This window comes from Crotalus tigris, unplaced genomic scaffold (assembly GCF_016545835.1).
Source record: "Crotalus tigris isolate CLP2741 ecotype Arizona unplaced genomic scaffold, ASM1654583v1 scf7180000017569.284425, whole genome shotgun sequence".
Taxonomy (NCBI): domain Eukaryota; kingdom Metazoa; phylum Chordata; class Lepidosauria; order Squamata; family Viperidae; genus Crotalus; species Crotalus tigris.
In genome coordinates, this window is record NW_024096480.1 from 73,285 (window position 1) to 87,748 (window position 14,464).

General features: G+C 33.6%; 1 protein-coding gene across 4 annotated transcripts in view; it reads left to right on the forward strand.

Moving 5' to 3' along the window:
• Positions 1 to 14,464, forward strand: part of SGCD (sarcoglycan delta) — a 193,142-nt gene that overhangs the window by 57,430 nt on the left and 121,248 nt on the right. For all 4 annotated transcript variants that reach the window (XM_039355086.1, XM_039355067.1, XM_039355075.1 and 1 more), the window contains one exon: positions 7,952 to 8,053. In XM_039355086.1, the coding sequence (XP_039211020.1) occupies positions 7,958 to 8,053 (96 nt within the window). In that variant the 5' untranslated portion in view covers positions 7,952 to 7,957. The remainder of the gene's footprint in view (positions 1 to 7,951; positions 8,054 to 14,464) is intronic.

Genomic DNA, 14,464 nt, shown 5'->3' on the forward strand with positions numbered 1-14,464 from the left:
CAATTAAAGTTGTTTTTATTTATCAGTAAAGCTACTTCTTGCTCATTTTGTTAGCAAGGAAGTAGAAAAGCTATCAATACTCTTTGATTGAGCATTAATATAAATAGGGAATAATTATTCATTTTTAATATCTTGGACAACCTTTTGTCAATAGACAGAGGAATAACATCTGATGTTTCTTGTCTACTTTAATATCATTGATCCAGAATTTAATAGGAAAAATATCTTTGTATTTTATATGTTTGTTTGTGATCTCTTTTTGGTATTCAGAAATCCCCAAATAATCCTTTTTTATAAGGGACATGATTCTGATATTAGTAGACAATGTTGTTATAGGAAATAATGGTTTTATACTATTTTGCCTCCATTTATGGAATTTGGGACAAGTTTATTTATAGCATTAAATAATTTATAAATAATGCAGGAATTGAATAGAGAGGAGGTAACTTGTTATGTTGTTGCTTAAGCCCTATCAAATTAGTAGGCATTACATATATTCAGTTCATAGCCCTATTAGCTTAGTGAATTAATTTAGTGAATAAAATCTTACTATCAGTACTGGGGAATATGGCAATGATACAGACAGGATTCATTTTAATAATGAATAATTTTACAGAACGAAATACTGCATTAGAATAGATTGCTCCATTATAAATAAAAAAATTCATTTGGGACGATCATAAGACCCTAGTAGCATGGAAAATATAGAATTCTTTATATTCATTTTATATTTATTAAATATAGAAATATAAAGTATTAACTATATAACTACAGTTTAATGCTATTTCCTAAAAACTTTTTGTTGCTAATTACCATGAATATTTTACTAGCTGTTGGGGACAATTTTCAAAGTGGGAAGCTAATGTGAAATTGATTAGAATTAATCATTTCAATTTTTTATTCTATCTTGATATATGCCAGTAGTTAAATGCTTTTACATATGTGTAAAGTGGTAATATATTTAACAGTCACAGTAATTTTGTCTAGTATATCGCATAGCACTGTGGTCTGACGTAGGAACAGTTTAAGATAGAATCCCGGTATCCATAATAATAATTAAAGAATAATATAAGAAATGTAATATAATATTTATACAGAAAGCAAAAGGGAAAGGATTATCTGAGCCATAAAATAAACTGCTTTATTTGTAGAGGTTCTGTTATAGATTGCCATTACAAATATATTTACTAGCTCTAAGTTAATTGCAAAATTAACTAGGAAGCATAATTTACACTTTCTTTTCTTCGTTTAAGAAATCGGTCTGCTGGATTTTGCACTAAAGCAAACAGTATAATGACCAAGGTTTCAAATAAAAGTTGAATCCAGCAGTGAGCTAAATATTCCAGCAAGGAGAGAAAAATATTAGCTGATTTTAAATCCACCTTAGGAAACAAAATTATGACAATAGTCTACAAACTAAAATGGAATTTATCCAAATCCTGTTGACTTTTATTCAAACACTAAAGATGAACATTGACTAGGAATATCCCAAAACTAATGAGTTTGTGAAAATAAGATTCTCCAAGTTGAAAATGGGTTTGGCCAGTTTAGCATTCTAATGTACTCATTGAATAAAGCAAAAGTTGACATGCAATTACTGCAAACATTACCAAGCATATGTTTATTGTCCTTATCCTCAAATACATTTTGAGCATACCATAATGCATTATTGTATACTCAAAATGTATTTGAGGATAAGGATTTTTTTAATATTTTGGTATTCTTTCAGCTGCATTAAAAACTATTTCCCTCTGTTTTCTTTTAAATCCTGGATATGACAATATTCAGTTAGTAATTTTACCCTCTAGATTAATTTTTGTCATCTGGTTCAGTGAGTAAGCAACAGGAACCAAAAATAAAACAATCAAAGCAAATATGTAAAAAAGAAGATAAACAGTTTCTGCTGAATCTGGTTCTTTCACAGAGACAAAAAGATAGATTTCATCTATACTTGATTATGATTTATGGCTCCATCTGCAAAAATTATTCAAATATGTCTTTGTATGAAGTCTAAACAGCTTCTGAAAATGCTATCTGGTAGTGTTTTTTTTTAAAAAAAATACTTGTAGATTTAGAAGTAGTGCATTACATGTAGTGTATTGTATTCTAAATATATTATAATGTACTTTAATTAAATGATGGATGTTTAAATGTAAAATAGGACTGAGTCAAAATAGGTTTTTTCATTACAAGAATACAACTTTCAGGTGGCTTGAAGAAACAAAAGTCTTGCAGACCAGCAGGTACATGTTCAGTTATATTTGACCAACAGCTATGTGGTCACGTTGTAAAAAAAATGACCCTGAAAATCATTATTGCTAATTATTCTCATGGAGAGAAAATAGAGGACAATAGAAGAATTCAAATTTCACAAAAAATCCAAATGATTGCACACAAGGAGCACCATCATGTGGGAGTACTCATAATTTTCCATTCATAAGCATACCATATTTTATTTTATTTCATTTTTCCCTTACTCCTGAAAGTCTATTATGAAGGGGAAAATGGAAAAGGCCTACAGTACTTTTCATAAGTACTCTCCAATTAGAAACATCCTGGTAAACATGGGTAATAATGGAACGAAAAAGATTTTCTTATCTAATATCTATCATCTAAGTTGGAAAAGTATATCTGATAATGCTGATTCTGTCAAAAGGCTACTATAGATATTATTGTCCTGCCTGAACAGGTTCAAGGTTAACAAATGAAACCATTAACTTTCCCTTTTATAATATTATACCATCAGAAATGGCATTCCAGTGTGTGTAACCTTTGCCATTTTTCTCACACTGTATATATTTCACACAACAGCAGAATGAATAAATTAGCTCCCTATGTCTTCTTTAATCACAGAGCAGTTACTTGGGTTTATAGAGTATGTTATGGCTCTAATTACTGTTTTAATGTAGTGCATACAAATGGCAAGGAAAGAATTATAATTCTAACACATTGTGTTTGCTTTCCATATTAATTGAAGTTTTATTCCATGTTGAAAATATAGTTGAATCATCTCTAGTAGAAGTAGTCTTATTTTTGTCTTCTCCAATGACTTGGATTCAACTTTTTCTATTTGTTGGAAAGTATTTTTTCCATAGAATTTTAGGAATTAATTGCACAATTTTAGGAATTAACCTAGCTTAAGTTCCCATAGCTGAGAAGTTAAAACAATGCTAGACGGAGAAGATTGTAAGATAATCATGATGGTTAAGAATATAAAATAATATGCAATCTCTACTATAGTCCTGAAATCAGTCCCTGTTTTCCCAAAAAATCCAAAGCAGGGTATCTTTCAATTCTTTTTCTCTTCATGTCTGCTACTAAATTTTGTGCAATACTGTGGGGGTGAGGATGGGGGGGCATCAAATAAGGAAAAGAATTTCACACACCTCTTATTGTGAACCTTTAACAGCATTTACTTGTATCATTATAAACTGTGTACAGAAGCATTAATAGTATGTACTTAATACACAGGTAAAATCGAAACTTTAAACTATGTTGAATAATTGAATGAACAATTAACCAAAGCAGATTTCTTCCACCCTTCCAAAATGTATTTATTCTCTATGTCTCTGCCAAGAGAGAGGGGGAGAAGAAACACACTGAAAGTCAGACCTTTTTCCTGTCATCTTCCTTCTCTTTCTTAGACCTACAAAGTGCTTCTCCTTCCATGTAAAACTTCTCAATCCTCATACTGCACCCTGACGTGGCTACCCACTGTTGTTCTGATACTTTCTCCAAAGCTTATTACTTTCTCCATCCTTTGTTCACAAATAGCCCTCCTGTAAGCAGAGGAGCAGATCCCTACCCTGCTATTTTCAAATGCACTTTCTTTTTCTTTCCCTTGCTTTCTTTTCTCCTCTGCCACACCAACTTTCATGATTTTATGTAAGTTTTGCAACAGCCTCTTTCTCTTCATCCTCCCAGTCTAGCTTCCTGTTCTTCATACTGTTCTCCCTCCTTTGCATGAATTCCAGGGATAATTCACCTGTAAGCTGAAGAAAGTCACCTGTCTCTTCCCAAAAGCTGCCTCCTATTTATCTACTGTCCATGTGTCTCTGAGACTCCTAAAATTAACAGTGTTTTTTTTTTCCTCCTGCACCTCAAAACCCCCTGGTTTCAATTAAAAAGAAGGAGACAAAATATACTAGTAACTTAAGATCTGATCAGTGGAAATATAAAAGCAATATTTATGAAGGGAGAACAAAAGCTTCCTGTTATCATAAGGCAAATATGAGGACTACCTGTATAATAAATCAAAATAAGAACTACACTATTAAAAATAGGGAAATTATGCTTCTCTTGATGTGGTTTAAAATGTATTTATCTTGTTTGCTGTATTATACTGCTGGGTCATATTCATTCGATACCACGAAAAGGTAAAATGTGCAAAGGGAAAATGGGTTATTAGAGGCTATATGCAATGCATGCTTGTAGACTGTCCATCTGTACATAAATTTAGAGTGCATAGCCTTAGGGTAGATGACACATGAGTAAGTAAGACATAAAGATGTAATGGAACTGGTAAAAGCTATCAGGATTCCTGAACTGCTTTCATCTCTTTCTCTTTTTGATCACAGATAGCAAACAACACTTGATTTATTTTTCAAAAAAACTTGAAGAATTATGGATCTACTACATTTCTTTAAACCCATATTATTTCTTTATTAAATAGGCAAGCATTTTCATCTGTATGTTAAAATTCCTTTTTATGCATGATATAAATATGCTCAGTAAAAATCCATATTTTCCATAATATATCCGGGACAGACAGACAAAGTAAACTTGGAGCTTTTAATTCCCCAAAGAGATTTCTTTCTTTAAAATGAGATCTTCATTTCGTCCTTGTTATTAATATATGCATTCTTGTTTCTATGGTGAGCATGGATGAAATGAATTAATGCTGTATTTTCCCTTTTCTGTGTTTGGCAAGAGAAAATGTTTTATTATTGGTTTACTGGTTTTCTTTCCCTTGTTTCATTTTTTTTACCTTTCTTTTATTAGAATGAAGTAATGTGATTTCTGGATCATTTCAAAGTAGTCTAACTATCTTAAACAAAGTTATGAGTGAATTTGACATATTTGGCATATAAGATGAAACAAAACAAAAACAAAGAATGAATCATCTAAACTGCATGGAATTGCATTGAATGTCTTCCCTAGATCAGTATTGCTCAGTCTTAGTGAGTGGGATATAACAGGATGTCGGGATTTCAACTCCAAAAATTCCCCAGCTTAAGAAGAGGAAAAGAAGAGTAAACCTCTTGCCAGTTAGCTTTCAGCAATCCTAGCTTATGCACAATACTATAAGCGTGCTTGGAGTTAAAATATCTTTGGGTTGTTCTAATGGTGCACTGATCAGACTCCTCAAACTCTTCAATGTTAAGAGAGAGAGAGCTGATGCATTACCTTGGATCAGTGTTTCTCAACCTTGACCGTTTTAAGGCATGTGGACTTCAACTCCCAGAATTCCACAGCCAGCATTGCTGGCTGTGGAATTCTGGGAGTTGAAGTCCACATGCCTTAAAACGGTCAAGGTTGAGAAACACTGCCTTGGATAGATTTCTACATCCCAACTCTGAGTTTACCTTTTCTCATATCAGTGCTTGCTGTTTGTGCCCATTGATCATTTTTTTTCTCTTCCACGTGTTTGATTTTGGATCACAGTAAATACATCAAATATTATATACACTTTTATGCTACTACTGTAAAAGCTTAGTTTATTATACCAAATATTCTACATTGTTTAGCTAACTGCTTTAAATGTTTTATTTTATTCATGTTATGCTACTGTGTTATAATGCATTGCCCTGATAGTCTTAACAGTTAATACTGTCAGTAAATACCATTCATACAATTAAACCTTAGTGTTAAAGTTTCACAGTTTTGCAGCTGTAAGGTTGATATTATTTTGTCTCTTAAATGTTAATTCCCATGACTTCATATAGCCTGCTAATGAATTTAAACTAAATTTCTTATGTCATAAAATCTCTGAGAAGTCGACTATATCATTTTGTCTGATATTTCTACTCTATTTTGTTTTGTTATTCTGCTTTGTTTTTCATATTGTATTACCGTATCTTGGTCTTTCTGATTTTAACATGCATTCTCAGGCCAATTCACCTCACAGGTTGTTATTTTGGAATGTTCTGGAAGAAGGAATATTAGCTATGTCTGCCACCTTGAATTATTTATGAAAATAATAAAGGTGGGATATAAATAATTTCAATAGCAAGTACAACTGTTATAATTTAATTTATAATTTAAAGTTACGGTTTTGCTGTTCTCTGTTAGTAATCCCTATAACTTTGTAATTAATATCTAATTTCATATATTAAATCCTTATTCTATGGATAGTTGTAATTCTATATATTTTATACCCATCTGCAACCAAAATAAAGATTGACTGATGGACCTAGCATCCCCTGATACTTCACCATTCTTTCCAACACCAAGAACCTTTAAACCAGTTCATACACAAACAATTAAACTGAAGGAGATGCAATACTACTTCTTACTGTTTTAGTCCTGCCTGTCAGTTTTATTTGTTTGTTTGTTTGCTTGTTTATCAAATTTATATAGCCACCCATCTCATCCAAGGTGATTTTTGGCGGTGCACAACAATAGATAAAAACCATGAATATAAAAATAGCAAATATAAATATAAAAGATCATCATAATAAATATCATGAAAAAATAGAAATCCCATACTTGAAGGAAATAAAAATGGCTTCCTCAACAATGGAGCACTCTAGATCAGTCTCCAGTTCCATGGGAGCGCCAGGACTGGACATATTTTAGAATATCAAAAGCCATGGAGCAAATCTAATTTCAGGGGGAGGGGGGAATATTCCATAAGGTGGGTTCCACAGCAGAGATGGAACATCTCCTAGAACCCAACAAATGTTGATTCCTAGCCAAAGATAACTGCAGCCTGCCTTATATGTGAGATCTGATGGTCCAAGATGACATAAACAGGAAAAAGCAGTCCCGCAAATAGCTCAGTCCCATGCCACAAACCAGCACATTGAATTGGATCTAGAAGCACACAGACAAGTCATCCAGTTCACAAAGCAGAGGCCTAACATGCATTGTTCTATGTGTGCATATAACTCTCCATGCCCTGTATTCTGAAGCTTCTGGAGTTGTTGGCAAGATCCTTAGAAATAGAACCTCAAGGGAGTAGGAACCACCAGTTAAACCATAAGAATTGTTTTAACCAGTGCTTGGTGTGACAGATGACAAGTTTTTTGATAATCTGCTTTACTGTCAAATTTAATGGCTAGAGAAAGGATTAGTCCTCAGCTTAACTTCAAAACTTTCTGTAGACTATCAGTTCAAATCTTTGTCAACAGCAATTCATTCTAATCTAGTTCACGTGAAAGGACATAAAAGAAGAAGGATGCAAAAGAAAAAACAATAATGGCCTTAGCATTCATTTACATGTAATCATCTATAGATTTCTAAGGAGATGTAGCCATCCACCAAAGAATGATGCTCAGCCTTGTGCTAAATTTTGCAAAGTAAAATAAAAAGCTATAGATTAAAGGGGGGCATAAAAGCATTCATTCTGGTCAATTGTTTTTCAGCACTTGAACATTATTTTTATTTCTATTTTTATTGTAGAATTCTGATGAGCATTTTAACTATATAGGATATTTGTAAGGTTGTTTGGGCAAAATGAGGTTATTAATAAGCAAAAAAAAGTGAGCCTTGCAGACAGAAAGAGAGTCATTCAGTGTGCAGAATACTTCATTTTTATAGCTTCTCTCCCAGATGACATCATTTACCTGATTTAAAGACATGAATTTAAGCTTGCTTGAAACAGTTTTCTCACAAAACCTAAGCCAAAAGATTGAATAGCAAAGCTTATGTAGTGTTTTCCCTAAGATTTTGTTTTTCTTTTTGCAATCTTGATTTTATGAAATCATAGTAATGATTTTCTATATTTCAGGATGGAATGGGAAACCTAAGGATTACAGAAAAAGGTTTAAAGCTAGAAGGAGATTCAGAATTCTTGAAACCTCTCTACGCCAAAGAAATCCGGTCCAGGACAGTAAGTCAGCCAGAATTTCTAAAAATATTTATTTCTTGATACCACTGAAAATATGTCACTACTATATCATGACTAATGCAGCTGCAATTTTGAACTCTAACCTGAAAATTTAGAATTTGCAGGTTGGATTTCAAAAAAGGTGAACACAAGAAAAGATGTCAGTATAATTACAATTAATTAGGGCTTATTAATGAAAATGCAGTATTTACAGCATCATGGATTATCCACCACAAGCCAAATTGGCAAGCAGGAAACTTCATGGCATCTACTTACAATGAGTTGCCTTTAGGGATCAGATTTTAGAGCCCCCTCCCCATTCTTCCTTCTATCCCTTGGACTGCTCACCCTGCTCTAGGGAAGAGTAACCAGAAGGAAACCTAGAAGCAAGGAGAAATTTCCTGGCAGTTAGAACAACTAATCAGTGAGATGGGACTTGCCTCCAGAAGTTGTGGGTGTTCCAAAACTGGAAGTTTTTAAATATAGATTTGCCAGCCATTTGTCAGACATGGTATAGGTTTAGCAGGGGGTTAGACTAGAAGACCTCCAAGGTCCCTTCCAACCCTGTAATTCTGTTAAATTCTGTTAAATCTTTTAAATACTGAAACTGGATGCTCTATTACTTAGCTTCTAAAGGAGAAGAAAGGACATTTAGGTGAACAATGGGGAAAGCCCGTAGAAAGGTACACAGTAGCACAAGTAATTTCCCTTATTATGTCATTTGGTAGTGAGGCATGAACCACATGGGAGGAGAAAGGAAATATCTATCAACTGATTAAGGTCAGAAAGAGGAGCTTGTTAGTTCACATCTCCTGCTTGGTAAGCAAGCAGCACACTGCTCAGGAAAGCAGCTTAAGAATAGCTAGCTTGTTGAAGCAATCTCTCTTCCCCTGTTAACTGAAAAAGTAGATCAATCACAGGACAACTAGCTTATAGTTAAGGTGACCAACTTTTTTACAATGAAAAGGAGGACACAAATAAATTGAAGAAAAAAATATCGTAGATAAAAGAAACATTTTATTCATTGCAACAATAATACAGAATACACTATAATATGATAAATGCATAATAAAAACATTTGTAACAATAACATTTTATATTGTAATTATGCTTACATGCTGTGCCCCCGATTGCAGCCGCCCCGCCAAGCATTACTGCCCCGCCATGTAGAGCAGATGCTGTGGCTCCCAAAGCACCAGCTGTGCTGGCTCCAGTCCCGGGGGGCAGCCCGCCATCAACACACCCCGCCTACAGCCGCCCTGCCAGCACCACTGCCCACCCTGAGCAGTCCCGTGTAGAGCAGGCCCTGCGGTTCCCAGAACATGGGGGGCAGCCAGCAACCGCCAGCCCTCACACCCTTGCCCACAGCAGCCTCGCCGTCCTTGCCTCTTGCACCCGCAGCCATTATTGTCCTATCAGGGCCGAAGAACAAGAGAAAGTTACCATGGCATTGCCGCTCCTGTCTCCTCCAGGTATCTTCGGGACTAACTAGGAGATAGTGTAGTTGGGTAGCAGGGAGGGATGCAAAGTTCCTGCCAATTCACCTTTGCTGCAGACAACTTACATGTGCAAAGTTTGCCGGCCGGGGGTTTGGCATGCTCAGCAGCAATTCCTATTGGCTTTTGAAAGCCAATAGGGGGAGTAGCACAGCTTATGCAAAGGTTGAAAAAAAACTATCAAAAAAAGGTGCTGGAGGACATGTAGGAGGACACTTTTCGAGGAAGGCCAGAACTCACAAAAGGAGGACTGTCCTCCCTAAAGGAGGACGGTTGGTCACCTTATTATAGTCAAATGTGAACTGAACATTAAGACCACTGCTGTAAAAGCAAGAAGTTATGAGAGTTATTATTTCATGTGGAAGAATTCCTCTGAGAGAAAGGGAGGGGGGGTTGGAACAGAAATGCTGATTATTCCATTTACGACAACTTTCCACGGCCAACGTGCCATGTTCAATTTGCCACAGGACAAGAGTTATACTAATATTGAAGAAATAGACAAACGGAATCATTAAAGAAAGGATATCAAAGAAGGGACAAAATGAAATGTGAATGACAAAAATTAAAATATTTTTTAACTATTTTATATAATTACATTGAATTGTCGAACTGTCCCATAGCAAGTTGTCCTGTAGCTAGTTGGCTGGGGCAAGTTGTCCCATTCTGTGCCAATGGTCCACTGGCCTTTTGCCCCAAGGCCCAGAAGCCAAAGCAGACTGTTCTGTTAATATGAAAAAAAAAACCTCCACCAGATTTAAACTGCTGCAGGAATGAACATTACACTGTTATATTGATAGCCAATGGCTAAAGCGACTCTGTTTGAATATACAGTCTCACTGTGTTCTAGGAAGCCTTTACTGAGTTCAAGTTAGATTCTGCAGGAGAAGGAAGAATGTGCAACATTATATATTAACAAATGGAACAGCCTTCATGGTTTACACCAGATTCCACAAGTCCAATGCCCCCTTCTATAATGCCAATTACATGCTGTGGCAGATTCAGAAGCAAGGGATATAATTATTTTGATTTGTCTTTTGTCTCTGGTAATAAATTGTTATACTCTCTCTAATCTTAGAGATTCTGTGTTGGCTAACATTAGAGAGGGAGATAAAAACCAGGCTGAGGAATTTCATATACTGTACGCTCCTTTTTGGTCATAGTTCATCAGATCTTAAGAAGTGAGAATCCCCTTCCTGGACATGCAATTGAGGGGATTTCTAAGGGGATGAATTTTGAAAAAAAATCCATATAAAGAATTACTTATTTGGTCAGGTACTGACTGGCAATTAAAATCTTTAGATGCATTAAGGCAAGAAAATATTTTACAGTCATGGTTCCAGTATTTACAAATAGAGGATAGGTGGACTTTAGATAAAAAAGTAGGAATAACATTAGGAGATGAAAATTTGGTAATTCAGATTAAAGATCAGAGTAAGGCTCACATAAAAAGAATTTATATTGCGTTAATAGAATTGGATTCGGAAACGGAATTGGTTAAAGATTGTATGGTTAAATGGGCTCAGAATCTCCAGGAACCGATTCCATTGGATTTATGGGAGATAATTTGGATTAGAAATGTTAAATTTACACAGGCTCAAAATTTAAGGGAAAATTTTTACAAAATGTTTTATAGTTGGCATTTGGATCCTAAAAAGTTGTCTTGTATGTATTCTAATTTACAGTCTAAATGTTGGAGATACGGTAGTTCTGATGCAACTTATTTTCATGTTTGGTGGACTTGTAAAAATATTAAGGCTTTTTGGATTATGATTTGGTGGAACATTCAAAAGATTTTTAAAAGGAAGATAAAGTTTACTCCTCAACTATTCTTACTAGGGATTTTTGAGGATCTTGATGTCAAAGAAACTATTTTAATGTTGAATCTAGTACCAGCAGCAAGGCTGTTGATAGGTCAAAATTGGAAGAGAAATTCGTTGCCTACTATAGAAGAATGGACACTTAAGGTTTCTAATTTAGCAGAAATGGCTAAAATTTCTGCTTATTTAAAGGATCATACACAAGAAAGACATATTATGGTATGGAGAAGATGGATAGATTATATTCAGATTAAATATGGAACTAAAAAGTTCCATTTGTTTTATGATTAAATTTTAAATAATAATTATTATTAATAGTATTTTATAATGGAAATTATTTAGTTTATTTACTGTTGTTATGATTCTTTATAATAATTGTTTTAAAATGGATTTGTTTATAATATTATGATATTAAGGTTTAAAGGGAGTTAAGGGTTAAGTATGAATTTAGTTATTGTATAATTTGTTAAATTTAATTAGATTTTGTTTAATATGTTTGTAATAACCCTGTAGTCGGCTCTGGGAAGTGGGGGGGTAGGGGGGTGGGGGTGGGGGGTTTTGTGGGTTTAAATTTTTTTGTTAATTGTCAATAAAACTTTTTCAATAAAAAAAAGAAGTGAGAATCCCCTTTAAAAAAAAAATCTTGTAAATATTTGCGTCATGCATCCTTTGGAAACTAGTTGCAGTTCCCTGAGAAAGTCTGCTTTCTCATTCCTCAAAAGGCAAAAGTATTGAGTATTGATTTTGTACAACTTTCAGAATTTTGATTCGACTTTGCTCCCCACAAGCCAACAACATTCCTTTTGATTATGAAGCTGCAGAGTTTCACGGAAAAAATTATTTGGAAATGCGTTATTATCCCTCACACATACAGACCCATTTCCAGCAAATCAGAGATGTTGTGGCATTTTGAGCTCAAACATTTTATATTTGAAAGGCTTTCATGTCAATATCTCAAGCTGTCGTGCTTAGGAGTAGTAGTTTGATATTAAGGACAACTCTAAGCAACTGCTTATTTAATTTATCATATTATATATGTTTAAATATATTTCCTTATTTGAGAAACAGTAAACATGGGTTTTTCTTGGTTCTTGTTAGCTGAGAGAGATGGACAATGGCTGCTCAGAATATCCTGAAAAATCATTAGTAAATAAGAATAAACTTTGAAGGACAGAGAATAAGGATTATATATAAAAATATTTAATTTCCAAACATTTGTAAAAAAAAGTGAAAATCTATTTAAACATAATAGATTGAATATTAATGACAGCTTTTAATATAATTTGTGCACCCCAAAACATCTAAGATGGTCTCATTTAACAATAGCCTTAACATGAATAGATTTTGATTTTCAAATGATACAAAGTGAGGTCATATTTCATACTTAATTTGGAGTATATTAATTTGCCTCCTATATTACATTGTGTTTGATTTAGTTACAAATAACTAATGAAAAATCCCTAATATGATTTGTTTAATATGTTCTGTGGGATATTCAATGTGATGTCTAATATAAATTTATTTCATAAGTGCAACATTTGCAAATTGGGTGTAAATTAACCCAAGTAACGGCAAACAATTAAAAAGAACAGTTAATAAAGAAATCTTCATATCTTATTATTTTTATGAATAAGAGAAAATCTTTGACCCATATAAATGATTTCACTTTAAAAAATTCAAAAGAAGTAACAATGGCTTTCATAGTTTTATAAATATATTTCTAAAGTTGTTAAATTGTACATTAATTGCAGTTAGTAAAAGAAACATTTCTTCTATGTTTTAATGTACATTTGATGCTTTGAAGGCTGTTTTTATCCTAGCTATAATCCCACTGGTTCTTTTAGCAAAAATCATTTATGTATCACTTCCAATATTTGATAACATAGTTTAATATTCCAAGCAGATAATAAAAACAAATTAGGGAGAAGCCACAATGTCTTTATTACATGGGGATTAAATGTGTTTTAGCCATGTTTTAAAGGGAAATGATAAATGAGTCAGGGTTTAGAGAAGCAAGCAAAGTATCCAAAACCCCCAGCTGAATATCTAGCACACTAAACATTCTTTTCAATGCCATTTGTGTGCATCTTGATGTCTTTAATTAAGAAATGAACTGGACCATGAAGCATTGCCTGAGTAAATGGAAGTGATTTGTGCTTCATCAAGAAACCACATTAGACATCTGTGTATTTTTTTTTGCCTGTACATCAATTACAGAGATTATTAAAAATCAGAAGGGTCATCTGTAGCCTGGATTCTTTGCAATTCCTGGTACATAACTGTCTTTATAAGTGTTATAATTTATTGTGGTCTAATGCACAAACCATCTGCTAGTTTTTAAAAATTGCATGAACAAAGTCTGAGTGAAAATTAATCTTAACATAATTTGTTAATTGTATGTTCCATGAAATTTTTATAATCTTGCATTTCCTCATATATATATGAACTGCCATGTGTAATAATGTTAGAATATATCCTTTTTAAGAAATAAGTTTCCATATTTGTTACAAAAATGTAAATATGTTCTGTCTTGAAACAGATCTATTTATGTTCTGATAAACTGCTGCAGTATCTTGCAAGATCCTTGATGTCTATTAATGAATTTTTAGTTGTTGTTTTTTCCTTTCTGCAGCATGCTAAATATTATTCAGTAATTTGGATCAGATAAATATCTAGATACACAAATTACATGATTAGAATCTGTAATAGGTGCTATCCTTTGTCAAATGAATAAATTATTATAGATGAGAACTTTGTGGCTTACATTTCTTTCTGATATAACTAAATAAGTCTACCAAGGTTTAGTTGCTAAGCACCCAACCACAGCAGGAATTTCCACTCTAATTTACTATGAGCGACTAGCTAGTACCCTTAGCTTTGCTTAACATATATTTACACAGTGAACATAACATTTCGGTCAAGCTAAAAGAAACAGGTAAACATCATAATCTAAAAAATCAGTCACCTTTCCAAGACTACATAAAGTGAAGACAGTTGTTTTCACAAACTCTGAGAGTGATTAAAAAATGTCAGAAGTAAATCCTTGCTTCCAGTGTTATGCAGGTCAGTAAACACTAGACCAAAATAAGTTCAGGTTTATC